Source organism: Centropristis striata, chromosome 1 (genome assembly GCF_030273125.1).
Source record: "Centropristis striata isolate RG_2023a ecotype Rhode Island chromosome 1, C.striata_1.0, whole genome shotgun sequence".
In the NCBI taxonomy this organism is placed as follows: domain Eukaryota; kingdom Metazoa; phylum Chordata; class Actinopteri; order Perciformes; family Serranidae; genus Centropristis; species Centropristis striata.
Window position 1 is genome coordinate 34,528,475 of NC_081517.1, and position 14,974 is coordinate 34,543,448.

At 39.2% G+C, this 14,974-nt stretch overlaps 1 protein-coding gene across 1 annotated transcript in view; it reads right to left on the minus strand.

Annotated features, from left to right (window-relative positions):
• The window catches only part of usp43a (ubiquitin specific peptidase 43a), a 158,067-nt gene that overhangs the window by 33,397 nt on the left and 109,696 nt on the right, over positions 1 to 14,974 (minus strand). Inside the window, exons 9-11 of the mRNA XM_059339929.1 lie at positions 11,911 to 12,014; positions 6,724 to 6,801; positions 6,319 to 6,448 (exon numbers count right to left, since the gene is read on the minus strand). Coding sequence (XP_059195912.1) covers positions 6,319 to 6,448; positions 6,724 to 6,801; positions 11,911 to 12,014 — 312 coding nt within the window. The remainder of the gene's footprint in view (positions 1 to 6,318; positions 6,449 to 6,723; positions 6,802 to 11,910; positions 12,015 to 14,974) is intronic.

Genomic DNA, 14,974 nt, shown 5'->3' on the forward strand with positions numbered 1-14,974 from the left:
GTATTCGTACATTACATGCCACACTACAACGTCTGCAACTCCATAAAAATGCTTTTATAGATTGATGCAATGCATCCTATCGCGTGGAGTATTTTAAGAAAAGTCCAGACCTGACAAGAGATTATGTGATAAATCACTATAATAATTAATTCAGTGAAATTATGTTGTGATAGGGGCACATTTTAGTAATGAATTCCCTTCATGATTTTAAGCTAAGAACTACCAAAATAAACCCAGATATGTTCTAAAACAGAGAGTTTTATAAGTAATCAAAGAGTTTGCACCAACTTTTAAAGTTCACTTTGCTCATTGCATAAACTGGTAACCCATTACTTGTCCTTTTAAATATTATATAAATAATATTTTTGTTTTTCACTGCTATGCAAAACAACAAATTTACCCTGTGTGAGAATTTACCCTGCAATAAACCACAAACTCTGCCAACCACTCTGACCTCGTGAAAGGCTGTTATCTGCAATGTTACATACTTTGAAGCTTTACAGTGACTTTCTGTTCATCTGTAGCATTTTTATTTATTTGGCAAAAAAGCAGAACTCACTGCTGGTATAGGTGTGTGGGAGTTTAAGGACTGTAACATACTGAATATGAACACTGGAAAGGTCACTTCATTGGAAATCAGAACAGGATGTGCAAGCACTACTACTAACTATTAATAACAAGATATAAAAGTTTGAAGGTCACTACTTACCAACTTAATCTGGGAAATTGTGTGTTGACAGTGTGCAGATATATGTGCATATTCAGTTAATTTTGTTATAATGGTGGAGGTGGTAAAAAAAAAAACATTTTTAACAAGAGTACGACACTCATTTATTGAAGTCCTAGAACAATGTCATACTCCAGAAACCAGAGATAAAGTGTTAAAATGTTGGGTTTTTTTTTTTCAAAATTGGAGAAAGCTCCCTGTTCCAGTCATCATCCAGGGGAAGAATGGACTCAAACAAGTACCTTGGGGTCCAAATCAATAACAGAGATGACTGGACTCAAAATGACCCCATGTCAGCTGGGAGCGAGCCTGAATAAGATAACTGGTTACAGATATCGAACGGATGTCACTGAGGCCTTTCATCAGGAAGGAACAGATCAGACTTTTGTTAGAAACCCAGATACTTTGGTGTGTGCAATCTTCAGATCTTCAGTCTGTAATAGACGGTGCTCTTTTTCCTTCACGGTGGTGTACTGACTGGTGGCATCAAGGTTTGGAGGTGAGCTACTTAAATAAGCCGTTAAGGAAGGTCAGCTAGGTCAGGTTAAAAAAGGACTGTGTGGAGGCAGTGGCGGAGGAGGAAGAGGGACAGAATCAAATCTTGAATGCCCTTCTCACCCTCTCTGCAATGAGCTGTGGCAGATTGACATCTCACTGTAGAGAGGCATTAAGGACAAGATCAAAGCCTGTGAGTTAGGGGAGTACCTGAATGCAAAAACATTATTCAGGAAAGCACAAATAATGTGACAGACTCGTATTTTTCTCGGGGGGGGGGGGGGGGGGGGGGGGGAGCCATCAATGACACATCTGTGAGTCAGCCATTGTGTTTCTTGAAATTATGAAAATTATAGTTTGAGGATGAGGAAATATCCTTTATAATGAATTATATGCTAATATTAAATCAATGTCATGGTTTGAAGGCACACAAATTGCATTGCCAATGAATATTGGGTAAAAAAAAACAAAACAATAATTTCCTGATTTAATGTGACTTTTTGTTTGGGAGGTGTTGCAATGTCAGCTCCATGCTGTCTATTGTGTGTGGGTGTATGTGTGTTAAAAAGTCACACACTGGCTGACACAGCAGTAGGCTAGCAATGGAGGAATATGAGGTGCAAGAAAAAGTACATCAACCAGTTTGTCATCATATAGTTCTCTTATACAGACGTACCTGGCGTACCTAGTGTGTCAGAACCAAATGCCAAGGGCTGCACACGCTGCACGCTGTAATTGGCTCAGGGTTATGCACCCCACGATGGACCTGAAGGCTTTTTGCTGATCCCCATAAAAGTCCCGCACACAGCAAAATACTTAGAAAGGTAAAAAAACAGACACAGGGCAGAGTCTCTGCAGATACAGACACTGCCAAACACTTCTCGTGGGTGAAAACTGTGTGTTTGCTGTGTGTTCTGCTGAATGTCTAATAACTAACAGTAATTAGGGCCATGGGGCAATCGCACTGAGCGCTCGGGGCGAAGCATTGAAGTGAATGGGACGGCCAGAAAAAAATGAGCGAAAAAGAACAATAATTTGATATTTTCAAACATCTACTTCTCCGGTATAATTTCACCTAGAGACTCCATTTAAACTTTAAACAGTAGACACAAGTCTTGTGTATTGGTGTATTAATCCACGTTTCGATAGGTCAAATAGTTTTTTATCAATCCCTGTTCAATGACCATGATCATTTTTGGAGAAATTCAGAGATTATAATGGGTGTTTATTGCATGGAATGTTTGTGTCAGAGTGTGTGACATCATCGCTCAGAGTGGGAGAAGTGGTCTGAAATTGTCTGAAATGTCTCTCTTTCCACACTCCTCCTGGCCACAATTTACACTCTATACAGATTATTTTTTCCAAATTTGTAGACAAACTTGTTATGTTTCTCACAATGTGCTCAAAAAATACATAGAGAGACATATGGAATTTAAATGGGCAGCCTCTGGTCAGAATAAGCCCGAATGTGAGACGAGTGCAGAGGAGGAAAAAACTATTTTTCTCAATGTTTCTGTGGGTCTCTGCCTGGGTTGCCTCTGTCGTCATTGACAACAAACCTGAAGTTGCCATTGAAACCTCTGAGTCTCAGGCCAGAGCCACAGTTAATCTACTGCTGACCCCTGTCTCCCATACAAAATTATCAAGTCGCTGTCAAACACAACCAGCACACAAACACACACACAGGTAACTTTATGTGATTTTAGTTACACACACACACATGCGCGCGTAAGCGCGCACACTCCTCCAGATATATGAGGGGTATTTTATGCCAGCGCACTATACTAAAACGCCTTAACTGCATCGCCTGTGCCAGCATAAAGACTGATGAATAGGCGTGCGTACAGTCATAATGAAGGGGTGACGGGTTAAAAGTGTCATGACACTTGCGAACGTAGTGGACGCCTGTGCACACGCTTGTCTCAATGTACAAATAACGATTTACTTTATGATGAAAAATTTTGAGTTTAATAGCCTTCGCTTCACAATTAAAGCAATCCATGTATCACCAAAAGAGACTGATGAGACAGTTTAGGCTATTTCAAGTCTACACGTTCACACGTTAAGGCGTCTGAAGTGTTGGCTTTAGGACAATAACACCCACGCGTTAACGCCTATAATGCCTGTATGCCTATAACAGTATATCAGGACTGACCATTGCTCGGACGCCAAACTGAGGAAGAGGCTGTGCACATTTACGCACAAGGTCCACTGGATCATCAGGACCTGACAGTTATTCATTTTCTATGTTCTGCAGCATACCTACACAGTTCAGCTGTTGCACAGAGTCTCAGCTTCACACGGGTTTATTTATAAGAAAGCAGAACTTATAGATGAACCCCAAGCCCCAACAGAACTGTCAGGATATTTCTATTATTTTCAGGCCCGTTTTTATTTTCTTGATAACGAAATCTCTCTCTCTCTAGTATTTTGACACACACACACGCACGCACGCACGCACGCACGCACGCACGCACGCACGCACGCACACACACACACACACACACACACACACACACACACACACACACACACACACACACACACACACACACACTATGAGGGGTATTTTATGCCAGCACACTATACTTAAACGCCTAAAACACGTCGCCTGTGCCAGCATAAAGTCTGATTAATAGGCGTGCTTACAGACACGCGTATTGCGAGTACACCAGATGACATGGGTGACGGGTGAAAAGTGCCACGAGCGAACGTAGTGGACGCCTGTGTGTGTGTGTAACGCGTGTACGTTAACAGTGTGTTACTCTGTGTAACAGTTCAGCTGTTACACAGAGTCTCAGCTTCATATGGTATTGTTCATAAGAAAGCACAACTTATAGATGAACTCCAAGCCCCCACAGAGCTGTCAGGATATTTCTATTATTTTCAGGCCAGTTTTTATTTTCTTGTTAAAGAAATCTCTCTCTCTCTCTCTCTCTCTCTCTCTAGGTTTGAATGATATCGAATTGATATTTAATGATAGCAAGGGTGAAAGGGATAATTAAAATAATTTCAGCTACTTAAAAATAGTAGGCTAATAGTAAAGTGCAACGCTCACAGCCAGTTCCCAGCTTCGCGCGCGGACATACAGTTCATTACGCACCAGCTGTAATTAGGTAGGTTTACCTGCCTGCAGAAGCCGTAATCGCTGTCACCCCTGAATATTAAGTAGCCATGCGGACCTATCTAATGAATATTCAGTAGCCATGTGGACAGCAGTCCGTTCACAATATGATTCCATCGGACCTTATATCTACACTGTTTAATCCAATTCGGCACTTATGCACAGTCCCATTATGTTTTACAGACATTCGTAGTTAACTAATGAGGTAAAACATTTTGTTTAAGCTGCATTTTGCTGACTTTCACTCCTAAAATAGGCTAATTAAGCCTCCGGTTTTGGCCGGAAAAACGTTAAGTTTATCTGGTACGTACGAGATAGTCTTTCTCTTCATCTATAAGTTGTGCTTTCTTATAAACAATACAATATGAAGATGAGACTCTGTGTAACAGCTGAACTGTTATAGGCGTACACGCGTTACACACACACACAGGCGTCCACTACGTTCGCTAGTGGCACTTTTCACCCGTCACCCATGTTATCTGGTGTACTCGCAATACGCGTGTCTGTACGCCTATGTAGAATTGTACTTAACAGTCACGCGGGTCTTCATGTCACGTATTTGAGGCGTAGTTCACCCGTCACGCAGCCGTCACGTAGGCGTATGTGCAACAACGCGTGTACAGCGTCTGCGTGACGCCTGCGTGACGCCTGTCTGTCCATTAAAAGTGAATGGAATTTACACGCGCACGTTAGACGTTTGATGTCATCGCATAGGCGCTGTACACACGTTTTAGTATAGTGTGCTGGCATAAAATGCCCCTCATACACACACACACACACACACACACACACACATAAACACACACACACACACAAACACTGCCGGTAGACTGTGAGCTGAAACTATAGAGCAGCCAGAGTCAGAACATGCTGCAGAAAAACGTTGCAGAAGCACAACTGAGCATTTTAGTCTCTAAGTAGAGATGGGCTAGTCCGGCTATGTAAACATTCATTTCTGTCGCTCTACATACATCATCTGGTATAACTTATACGATTGGCTAAGAGCTACGTACAGACGCTTTTGATAGACAATCGTATCGCCCAATAAACGGTTCTGGAGGATCGTAAACCACACCTCCTCTACGGCAAAATGAATGGCTGGTTTCCAGACGAATCTCATTTGTGATTAGTCTGGCGTTAGCCAGGCTAGATAGGAGCAGTATTGAAATGGCATACTGAACCCATAGTATGGGCTCAGTATTTTGCACAGTACACTTCAACTGTGAGAGCCGGGTCCGGGGATCGAACCGCCGACCTTATGGTGGACAACTTGATCTACTTGAAAAGGAATGCTTGTTGTAGGTGTGCCCCTTGTATATAATATAGTATCATAACATTACTAGTATTAATTGTTTGAAATCTCTGAAGAATCTCATCATAGTGTACACACATCGGCAGTAGCCCCCGTGGCCCTTTCAGAATTTCCCCAGAGGAAATTTTCTAGAATTATATATACAGTGCTTAACAAAAATATTAGACCAGCGTTTTATGCCACAGCTGTCCTAAATTAACAGCATTAGTAATTACCTAAATCATTTATAATGTTACTGTAATGGCTAATTCACCAGTATGTAGTAGTTCTTAAACCAAAATGATATTTTTATTGCTAAAATATCATTATTATTTTTATCTATGACGTCATCTTTATGACAGGTGGTCGAATAAATTTGTTAAGCATGTTACTCAAAAAAGAGCTTCCTTTTTCAGTCCCTGAGTTATGGCGTTGAGTAAAGCTTTTTTGACAACTAAGTGAAGTTGACGTTTCATCTTTTGGATACAAAATATCAGAGGCAAACATCCACCAAAATAAGATTTGTGATTTAAGTTAAAAAGTGAATGTTTTGTTCTTGCAATTTTATCTGATCTTTTTTGACAGGGGGGAATCAAAGAAAGACAGATGGGATATCAGGTGAGAAAGAACTTATATTGTTTACTTGATAGATGTGTTCAGCAGACAACATAACAGTCTCACCTGTTCTTCTTTGGTATATAGCTGAAAGCACTCGTCCAAAGTACAGCTGTGCTGCTGTAGGTGCTGCTGCTGCTGGTTCCTCACACTCTCCGCGTCCTTGACCACCTCTTCTTGGATGCTGCCAAAGAGACTGAATTGGACACAGACAGACAGACAGACAGACAGACACACACACAGTTTATTATTGTCATTCAGTTGCAGTATTGTGTTTGAATCAGTGTTAGAGCATGTTTGTGCAATTTTACGGAATACATTAGCGTGTTCTGGGAAATTGAACAAAAGGTAAAATGACAGTCAGGACATACGTGAGTGTGTGTGTGCGCGTGTGTGTGTGTGTGTGTGTGTTTGTTTGTTTGTTTAAACTAAATATAATATACTCCACTATAGGTAACTGTCTGTGCTTACCATTCTTTAGTCTTGTTCTCCCACTCGATGACAATCTTCACATGGGGTGGTCCCCCGGTGCTGCAGAACTTCAGAGCTCTACAATACAGCAAGATATGAAGTTTAAAAAAACAACAACATACCTTTATGATTTCAGTGTAACCAGTGTCAGTAGAATGTACATCTGTGGGAGGTTGAAACTTGTGTTGCTTTCACGCAGCTAGCAATTAACTTGATCTTTTAACAATGACCCTGAGACTTTTCCTTTGTTTTTCCTTTTCATTCCATTTTATAACCACACGCACACACACACACACACACACACACACACACACACATAGACTCAAACAAGCAACAGCGGGACGCCACAGCCTGAGATGACACCCTGCCTTCGTGAGACCTTGCTTTACATATTGTTAATATGTACAGTGTGATCTTGAGCCAATTTGTTTCAAAAGATGTCATGTTTTATTGCAGCACCTAATTCCTTGCTTTGATCTTAGGAGAAAAGATAAAACAGCATTATTATTTGTCAGTCAAAGAGTACTGACAGAAAGCCAGGGTGGAATTTAATAACTGCTGAAAGCTTAAAAAAATGATTTTTTGTTTTGTTTTGGGAACAAAACAGCATCTTGCTGATGCTTCCAAGTCTTTCATCTTTCAAAGCTGTATTCTGATTGGAGACATTCTGGAGATTTCCAGCATGACTGAATATTGATTGAATCTCACTGCGAGAAGTGGAACTCATATTGTTCTTGTTGCATCACCACTAGATGTCAGGCTTACATAACATGCCAACACATGTCAAAGAGGTTAAGAAACTCAATATGCAGCATTGAGTTCCCATCTACTGTATCTATCTACAATTCCCCTCTGTGTCCTCTTGTCCGCAACAAAAACTGCCTCCAGATGGATAAAAACAATCCTATCTCAGGGGGTGACACTCACAAAAAATTTCTCCCACAAATCAATTCAGCCGTTTTAAAAAACATATTTTCCCTACTCAATGATTCATGGAGTTGTCATGGGGATTGTTGGTTTGTGAATCTAAAAAAAAACAAATGATGCGGTGGGTGTGACTGAATGTGTGAGTTTCTGGAGCGTTGCATTACAGTAAATAATAAGGCAAGTGACAGAGACACAAGCTGCCCGGAGTGTGCTATTTGAATAAGTGCATAATTTTAAAACGTTTATATAACGTTTATGTATCTATAATTAATTATAATCAGTAACAAATAAGAAGATCATTAAGTTGTCAAATAACTGCCATAACTTCTGCTGTCTTTAAATGATGAATTCATTATTGAATGTCACAACTGAATTGCAAAACAATGTGTCTGCCTATTACGCTCCAACTCACAATTCATTTTTTTCCCGATAGCCTCTCCATTTGATTGCTTAAATTAAAAGACAGCTCTCTGTCTGAGCAGCGGGAAATTAAACCGAATCCATCTCACAGAGCAGCAGCAGGAACTTTTATTAGTCCAACTGCTGTCAACACATAACAGCTGGTCAATTAACCACTGTAAAATTATACAAATACTCTAATGACACACTCTAGACTCTGCAACAGCATGCTGACAAATAGCAATAATTTAGTAACAAGGTGATTACACAGTGAGCTGACCAGGGTAGGAAATTAAAATTTCTATTCCATCAATCTTTAGAACAAGGTTATGCAATCCACTAGTGCATAATTGCAGTGGAACACTCTCTGAATATTCAGCCACAATTCTTCAGACTTGCGTGAGACTAATTAACATGCTAACCAACAGGATTTGTACATTGAAAGTTATACTCAGTGAAAACTCAATGAGATACAGAATACCTGAGGCATTTTCTCTGAAACTTTGAGAGCCACAAACCAAATAACACTCATCGCAGTAGGATAGTGGTAGGAACGCCAGTACTAAATCACTAGAATACATTCTTTAAAAGGATAAGTACAAAAAAATTGTTCACCGAATCGTTCAGTGCTTAATCGGAGCTTTGACTGCGTATCAGAACTCACTGAGCTGAAACACGGCCGCACATGAATAAGCAAGTGAGCTGAGAATTTAGGTGGATAAAGCTACAGTTTGCAAACTGAAAGCTGCCATAACAACCATATTTTCACAACACCTACTTATTAAATGCAATAGTGGGACTTAAGATATAAGAGAGGGAGTGAGGGGTGGACTTGAGCAACTCTGTGCTCACGCTACTTGGCACTTACGGTCTAGAAAGAGAAACAGATACTAGATGGGACGGAAGTTCATCTGAAGTTGAGAAAGGAAAGAAACTTTCAGGAAGTGATTCAGTATGGTTTGTTCTCCTACATTGGACATCACTACAGTAGGATGCTGGCTTAAGAGGTGGTGGAAATCTGAAAACATGATTGGATAAACTCTAAACCATGGCTGTTATACATACAATATACATGTGACAATATCTTTGGTTATTTGGAAGAACTGACCCCTCAACAAGCTGGTAAAAACTTTGGAGCGGGTATATTGGGGATATTTTGGCTTGACTTCACAGTCTGAGAAGTTAAACTGTAGACACCAACATTGTTACTTGATAATTTGATGGTTGATGTTAGTTTTGAAACTACACTTATTTTGCAAAGTAAGAAAAATCAAATCTTTTTTTATCCCACGATTTTTGTAACCAATTTTATCACCCAATTTGTCCTACGACATGATCCTGGGCGCTACCTCGTCCTGGGGAGAGCCCTGAACTGCCACATGCTTCCTCCGATACATGCAGAGTTAGCAGACATAATCGGATATGTACATTTGTTTGTGTGTTTACTTTAGTGTGGGATTCCCACCGGTTCCTCCCCCCCATCAGGCGCCCCGACCGACCAGGGGGAGGCTCTTTTAGCGACCAGGATCAATGCAATGTTTTTTTTGTGAGAGGTCCCTGTAAGGGGATCCTCAGGGGACACGGGGAGAACATGCAAACTCCACACAGAAAGGCCCTTTTGCCGACACCGACCAGCTCTGCGGACACCGGAGACATGGAGCTGGGGACACGCCTCCAACACCCACAGCGTCCTGGCGGGAATCGAACCCAGGACCTTCTAGCTGTGAGGCGAGAGCGCTACCAACTGCACCGTGCCCCCCCCCAAAAAAAAAAAAAATCTTCATCACTCACACACACACACACACACACACACACACACACACACACACACACACACACACACACACACACACACAAACACAAACCTATGAATGACCAGCAAAAGACGATCTCATTTCCTAGCTCCTTTGTGGAAGGCCTAACCTTCAGCCAGTTTTATCCTGAGCTCCTAAACTGCATGCTCTTTATCACACAGGAAATAAAGGTCTTATCTTGAAAATGTCAAACTGAAATCATTATACTCAGCTACTTGTAATCCTCTTAGGGTCCATTCACTTCTGAAAGGAACTAGAGCTTTTTGTCTCATGCACAAGAAAATCTGTCTGTTATGTGTGCTGAAGTTCAGGCTATTCATTACAGATTTAATAATCGGATATGTACATTTGTTTGTGTGTTTACTTTAGTGTGTGTCTTTGCTTTCAGTAGCAGCAATTCGTCATTTTGACAAAGGCATTCAAAATAAGCTTGTGTGGATTGTTTCTTTGTAACGATTGTATTTTCTTTTCATATTTTTATCATTCTGACTTCGAGGCCAATTAGTGTTTCAGAATGTGACTCAAAGAGTTATGTATCAACAGAAAAAAGGAGCAACAAAAAAATACACAAAAACACGATACCTAGACTAAAACAGTTACAAAGAGATACAAAACAGCTGCAAAAGGGGAGAAACAACTACAAAGAGACAGAAATGACCAAAAAAACAATGACAAAGACATGCAAAATGACTACAAAAAGGGGCAAAAACACCACAAAGATAGAAAAATTACCACAAAAAGACACAAAAAGTTACAAAGAGATACTAAACAGCTGCAAAGAAACAACAAAGTGACTCACAAAGACTATACAAGGGGCAAAACAACCACAAAGAGACACAAATTACCACAAAATGACACAAAGCAACTATAGAGAGATGCAGAACATCTGCAAAGAAACCACAAAGTGACTCACAAAGACTATAAAAGGGGACAACACAGCCACAAAGACACACAAAACAACTACAAAACCACACAAAGCAACTTAAAAGACATGCAAAACATCTGCAAAGAGACCACAACTCATAAAGACCATAAAAGGGGAAAAACAACCACAAAGAGGCTGAAATTAGCTCACAAAGACACAAAAACTACAAAGAGATGCAAAACATCTGCAAAGAAACCACAAAGTGACTCACAAAGAATGCACAAAGGGGCAAAAAACTACAAGAAGTTAGAGATAAAAATAACTACAAAAAGCCAAAACGATTACAAAGACACAAAATAATCACAAAGACACAGAAAGTGACCACATGGGGACTAACAGAGACATGCGTAACAACAACCAAAAGACATGAAACAACTATAACGTTTTTGTGGGGCCTTTTGCCCAGGGGCTCATTGTCTCATAATCAGTGTATGATAGATCCAACATGGTCTCACAGGAATCCATGAAATAGCCACGGATTTGCTTAACTCAAAATCCGTGGAATAGCCACGGAATCACTCAAATTTCCGTGAAACTGACATGGATTTCACTACAATGCAAGTTAATGACAGTCATATCCCGTGGCTATTCCAACATACAAAGTGATTATGTACATTCACTGAGTGAATATTTAGAAAATAAAACATATATTTCTCGCTAGAAATGTGATCAAAATCCTTTTTTATGCAGAAACTAAGTCAAAATATTGATTTTTTTCACAAAAATGAGAGAACTGTCCACCATTTTTTTTGTTCTGACTGCCGGGACCTTGAAAGTCACGTGACTTGGAACAAACCAATAGGAAAAAATATCCATGGAATAGCCACGGGATATGACTGTCATTAACTTGCATTGTAGCGAAATCCGTGTCAGTTTCACGAAAATTTGAGTTATTCCGTGGCTATTCCATGGATTTTGAGTTAAGCAAATCCGTGGCTATTTCTATTTCGATTCCTGTGAGACCAGGTTCGATAGATCTATGTTGTCATAAATGTGTCATCAAACAAGTGAAGAAAGAGTGGACAATGTGCATATTCGTCAGGTATGAGACCTTTGTTTGTGTGTGTTTGTGTGTGTGTGTGTGTGTGTGTGTGTGTGTGTGTGTGTGTGTGTGTGTCCTACCTGTCAACAGCAGGGTGGTACAATGGCCTGCTGTCCTGTGGGGACAGGTAGCTGTAGGCTGCAGATCCTCCCACTACTCTGATCTTGAACAGCACTCCGGCATTCTGCAAGGTGAGAAACACACATCAATACAGACGTGTTCCTAAATAACTGATAGATAACCTGAAAAGCTTGTTACCTTGAACCATTTAACCTTGTAATAATCTGACAAGAATGAAATTCAAAGCAGCATTGATTAACCAGTATGCTCAAGCAGCAAAGCTGACGAGCAGCGGTGTGCAGTCAGGTATGACCACCTTAACTAAATCTAAATTTCGTTTTTTTCCGCTGTATTATGTTAACAACATTCAAAACAGACTGCAGTGGATACTCCTTTAACCCTTCCTTCTAGTTCACTGCTTTTGTGGGTGAAAATGTTCATAATTATAGCTTTACAAAAATAACTGTGCCTTCTAAGACAGAAAAACAACTTACTACTAACAGCACAGTTGCTTTCTGAATACAGCATCCATGTGCTAATTAACAAAATGATGAGACTAGAGGGATGCTTGCAGTAGAAAGAGGAATTCAGCACTCCACATTGGTATGAGGGTATAAAAATATAATGCTGGATAATACCAAGGGGTTTAAGCGTGATATGTTGTAGGCAAAAACATATTTTTTTGGATTTTCATTCATTCATTTTTTATGTGTTCAGCTCGTGTGGATGCACAACTCCATACAAAAATAATAAAGCCATTCACACTCAGTACACAACTATGTTTACACATTTCATGACTGATGAGGAGTGGAGAAGAAGAATCTTCATTAGCCTGTCCCTGGATAAACAAGAGAAATAGATGGTCTGTAAATCAATACATGAGAGTAACGTGAAAAGAAGAAAGAATCACAAGCTATACATAAGAAGTGTCAGATTACCTGACGGATTGAAAGACTTTTTAACTTAAACATATTTATACATCCCTTTAAATCCCTTTCTAGATAAATTTCCTTCTATGATGTTTGCCCTCTGAATGAATAAAGCAACAACTTTTTAAAATTCCCTGGTAGCCTTATGCTTTTTACCAAATAATGTCTCTAACTCATATAAATCTTTAAGATTCAAAATTTTTGAAATCATACACAATCTTTTGATGTGGTCTCTTGACGCCACTAACTGCACTTTTCTGTTAAAAACATTATAAAATAAAGGTGTTGGGACCAAAAAACAGCTACTTCCACACTTAACTACCACACACAGATGAGCTTTATGAGATTTCCAGTCAGTTCGTCATTTATTGTCACACCCAAAAAAACTGAATTCTTTCATGATTTAATGTGCACCAATCGAAGTTTGGACCCCAAACATGTTAGTTATTTTTTATTAAGTGTGTAACACTAAAAAAGTTTAGCTTTATCATAGACATCACATTTATTTATGCTGAATCTCACTTCAAACCACTAACAAAAGCACAAAATATGACCACAAATACAAAAAAATATTCAATAAAAATTATAAAAAATCAGTGGCAGATTATTGTGTGCAAGTAGGAACCCATAGCCCATAAAGAGAAGCTGGTGGTGAGTAGTTTTTTAAGCATGTAAACAATATAGCATGTTGAGGAGTCACAACAGAGGAAAATATTACATAAAACACTAGAAAGAAAAGCCTCACTGTTGGCACAGAGATGTTATTTAAGTCCATTATTTTATACACTGATCAGAGAGAATTATTTAGAACAAAACCAGAGAAAAGTCAGGTAAACATTTAAAAATTAATACCGCACTCACTGGCCACTTTATTAGGCACACCTTTTCAACTGCTCAAATATCTAATCAGCCAATCACATGGTAGCAACTCAATGCATTTAGACATGTAGACATGGTGAAGAAGAGTTACTGAAGTTCAAAGCGAGCATCAGAATGGGGAAGAAAGGTGATTTACGTGACTTTGAACGTCACATGGCTGTTGGTGCCAGACGGAAACTGCTGATCTACTGGGATTTACACGCAAAACCGTCTATATGGTTTGAAGAAATATATATATATATATTTTTTTATCAGTTTCAGTGTCAGTTTACCAGTGCTGCAATTAATCATATCTCAAAGAAGGTTATTAGTAATGTACTGTTACTGTTAATCTTCCAATTCTACGTATGTCTTTATATCAGTGAGGGCATAGGATAAATCAAAATAGGCTCGTCTCTTTGTATAAAGCAATGCAGGTACAGCTGAATAATCTTTACAACACCATGGAAAGTTGACTTGAATGTAAAGCAGCAGCAGAATGGTTACCATGGTATCCATGAGTGCTGATTTAGAACAAGTTTGAGATGTAAACAGTGTCATATTAATGGAGACACAAATGTTGCCTTTGAGTAGTGAGAAGCCTTTGAATGGACTACACAGTACCAATCAACAATTTGGACACACCTTCTCATTCAGTGTTTTTTATTTATTCTTAATATTTTCAACATTGTAGATTCATTTCAGAGAACATATAATATTAGGAAAGAACACATATGGAATTTTGTAGAAAAAACAGTGTTAAACAAACCAGAATATGTTTTATATTTTAGATTATTCGCAGTAGTCACCTTTTGCTTTGATGACAGCTTTGCATACTTCTGTTGTTCTCTCATTCAGATTCATGAGCTGCTCACCTGGAATGTTTTTTGATTAACAGGTGTGCCTTGTGAAAAGTTAATTTGTGGAATTTCTTGCCTTCTTGTGTTTGATACCATCAAAGCAAAATCAAATCAAATCAAATTACTTTACTTATCCCAGAGAGCAAATTCTTTTTTTTTGCTCTTCTGTAAATTATTGAAGAATGAGACAGCGTGATGGCTGTAAGAGCGAATGATCTTTTGTAAGTTATAACAAAAAAAAGGAAAAACATTAAATAAAAAGGTGTGAAACTCTCGACTGGTAATGTAGTGCACCTGTGTTAAACTTTCAGCATTTGGACCTAAATTAAGTGCTGTCCAAACCCAATAATTATCTAATATTTTGAATCCTGCAGGATCTATACACTACATCACCATGGCAGTTAAAAATCACACAACCTCCATTGATTAATTGTATC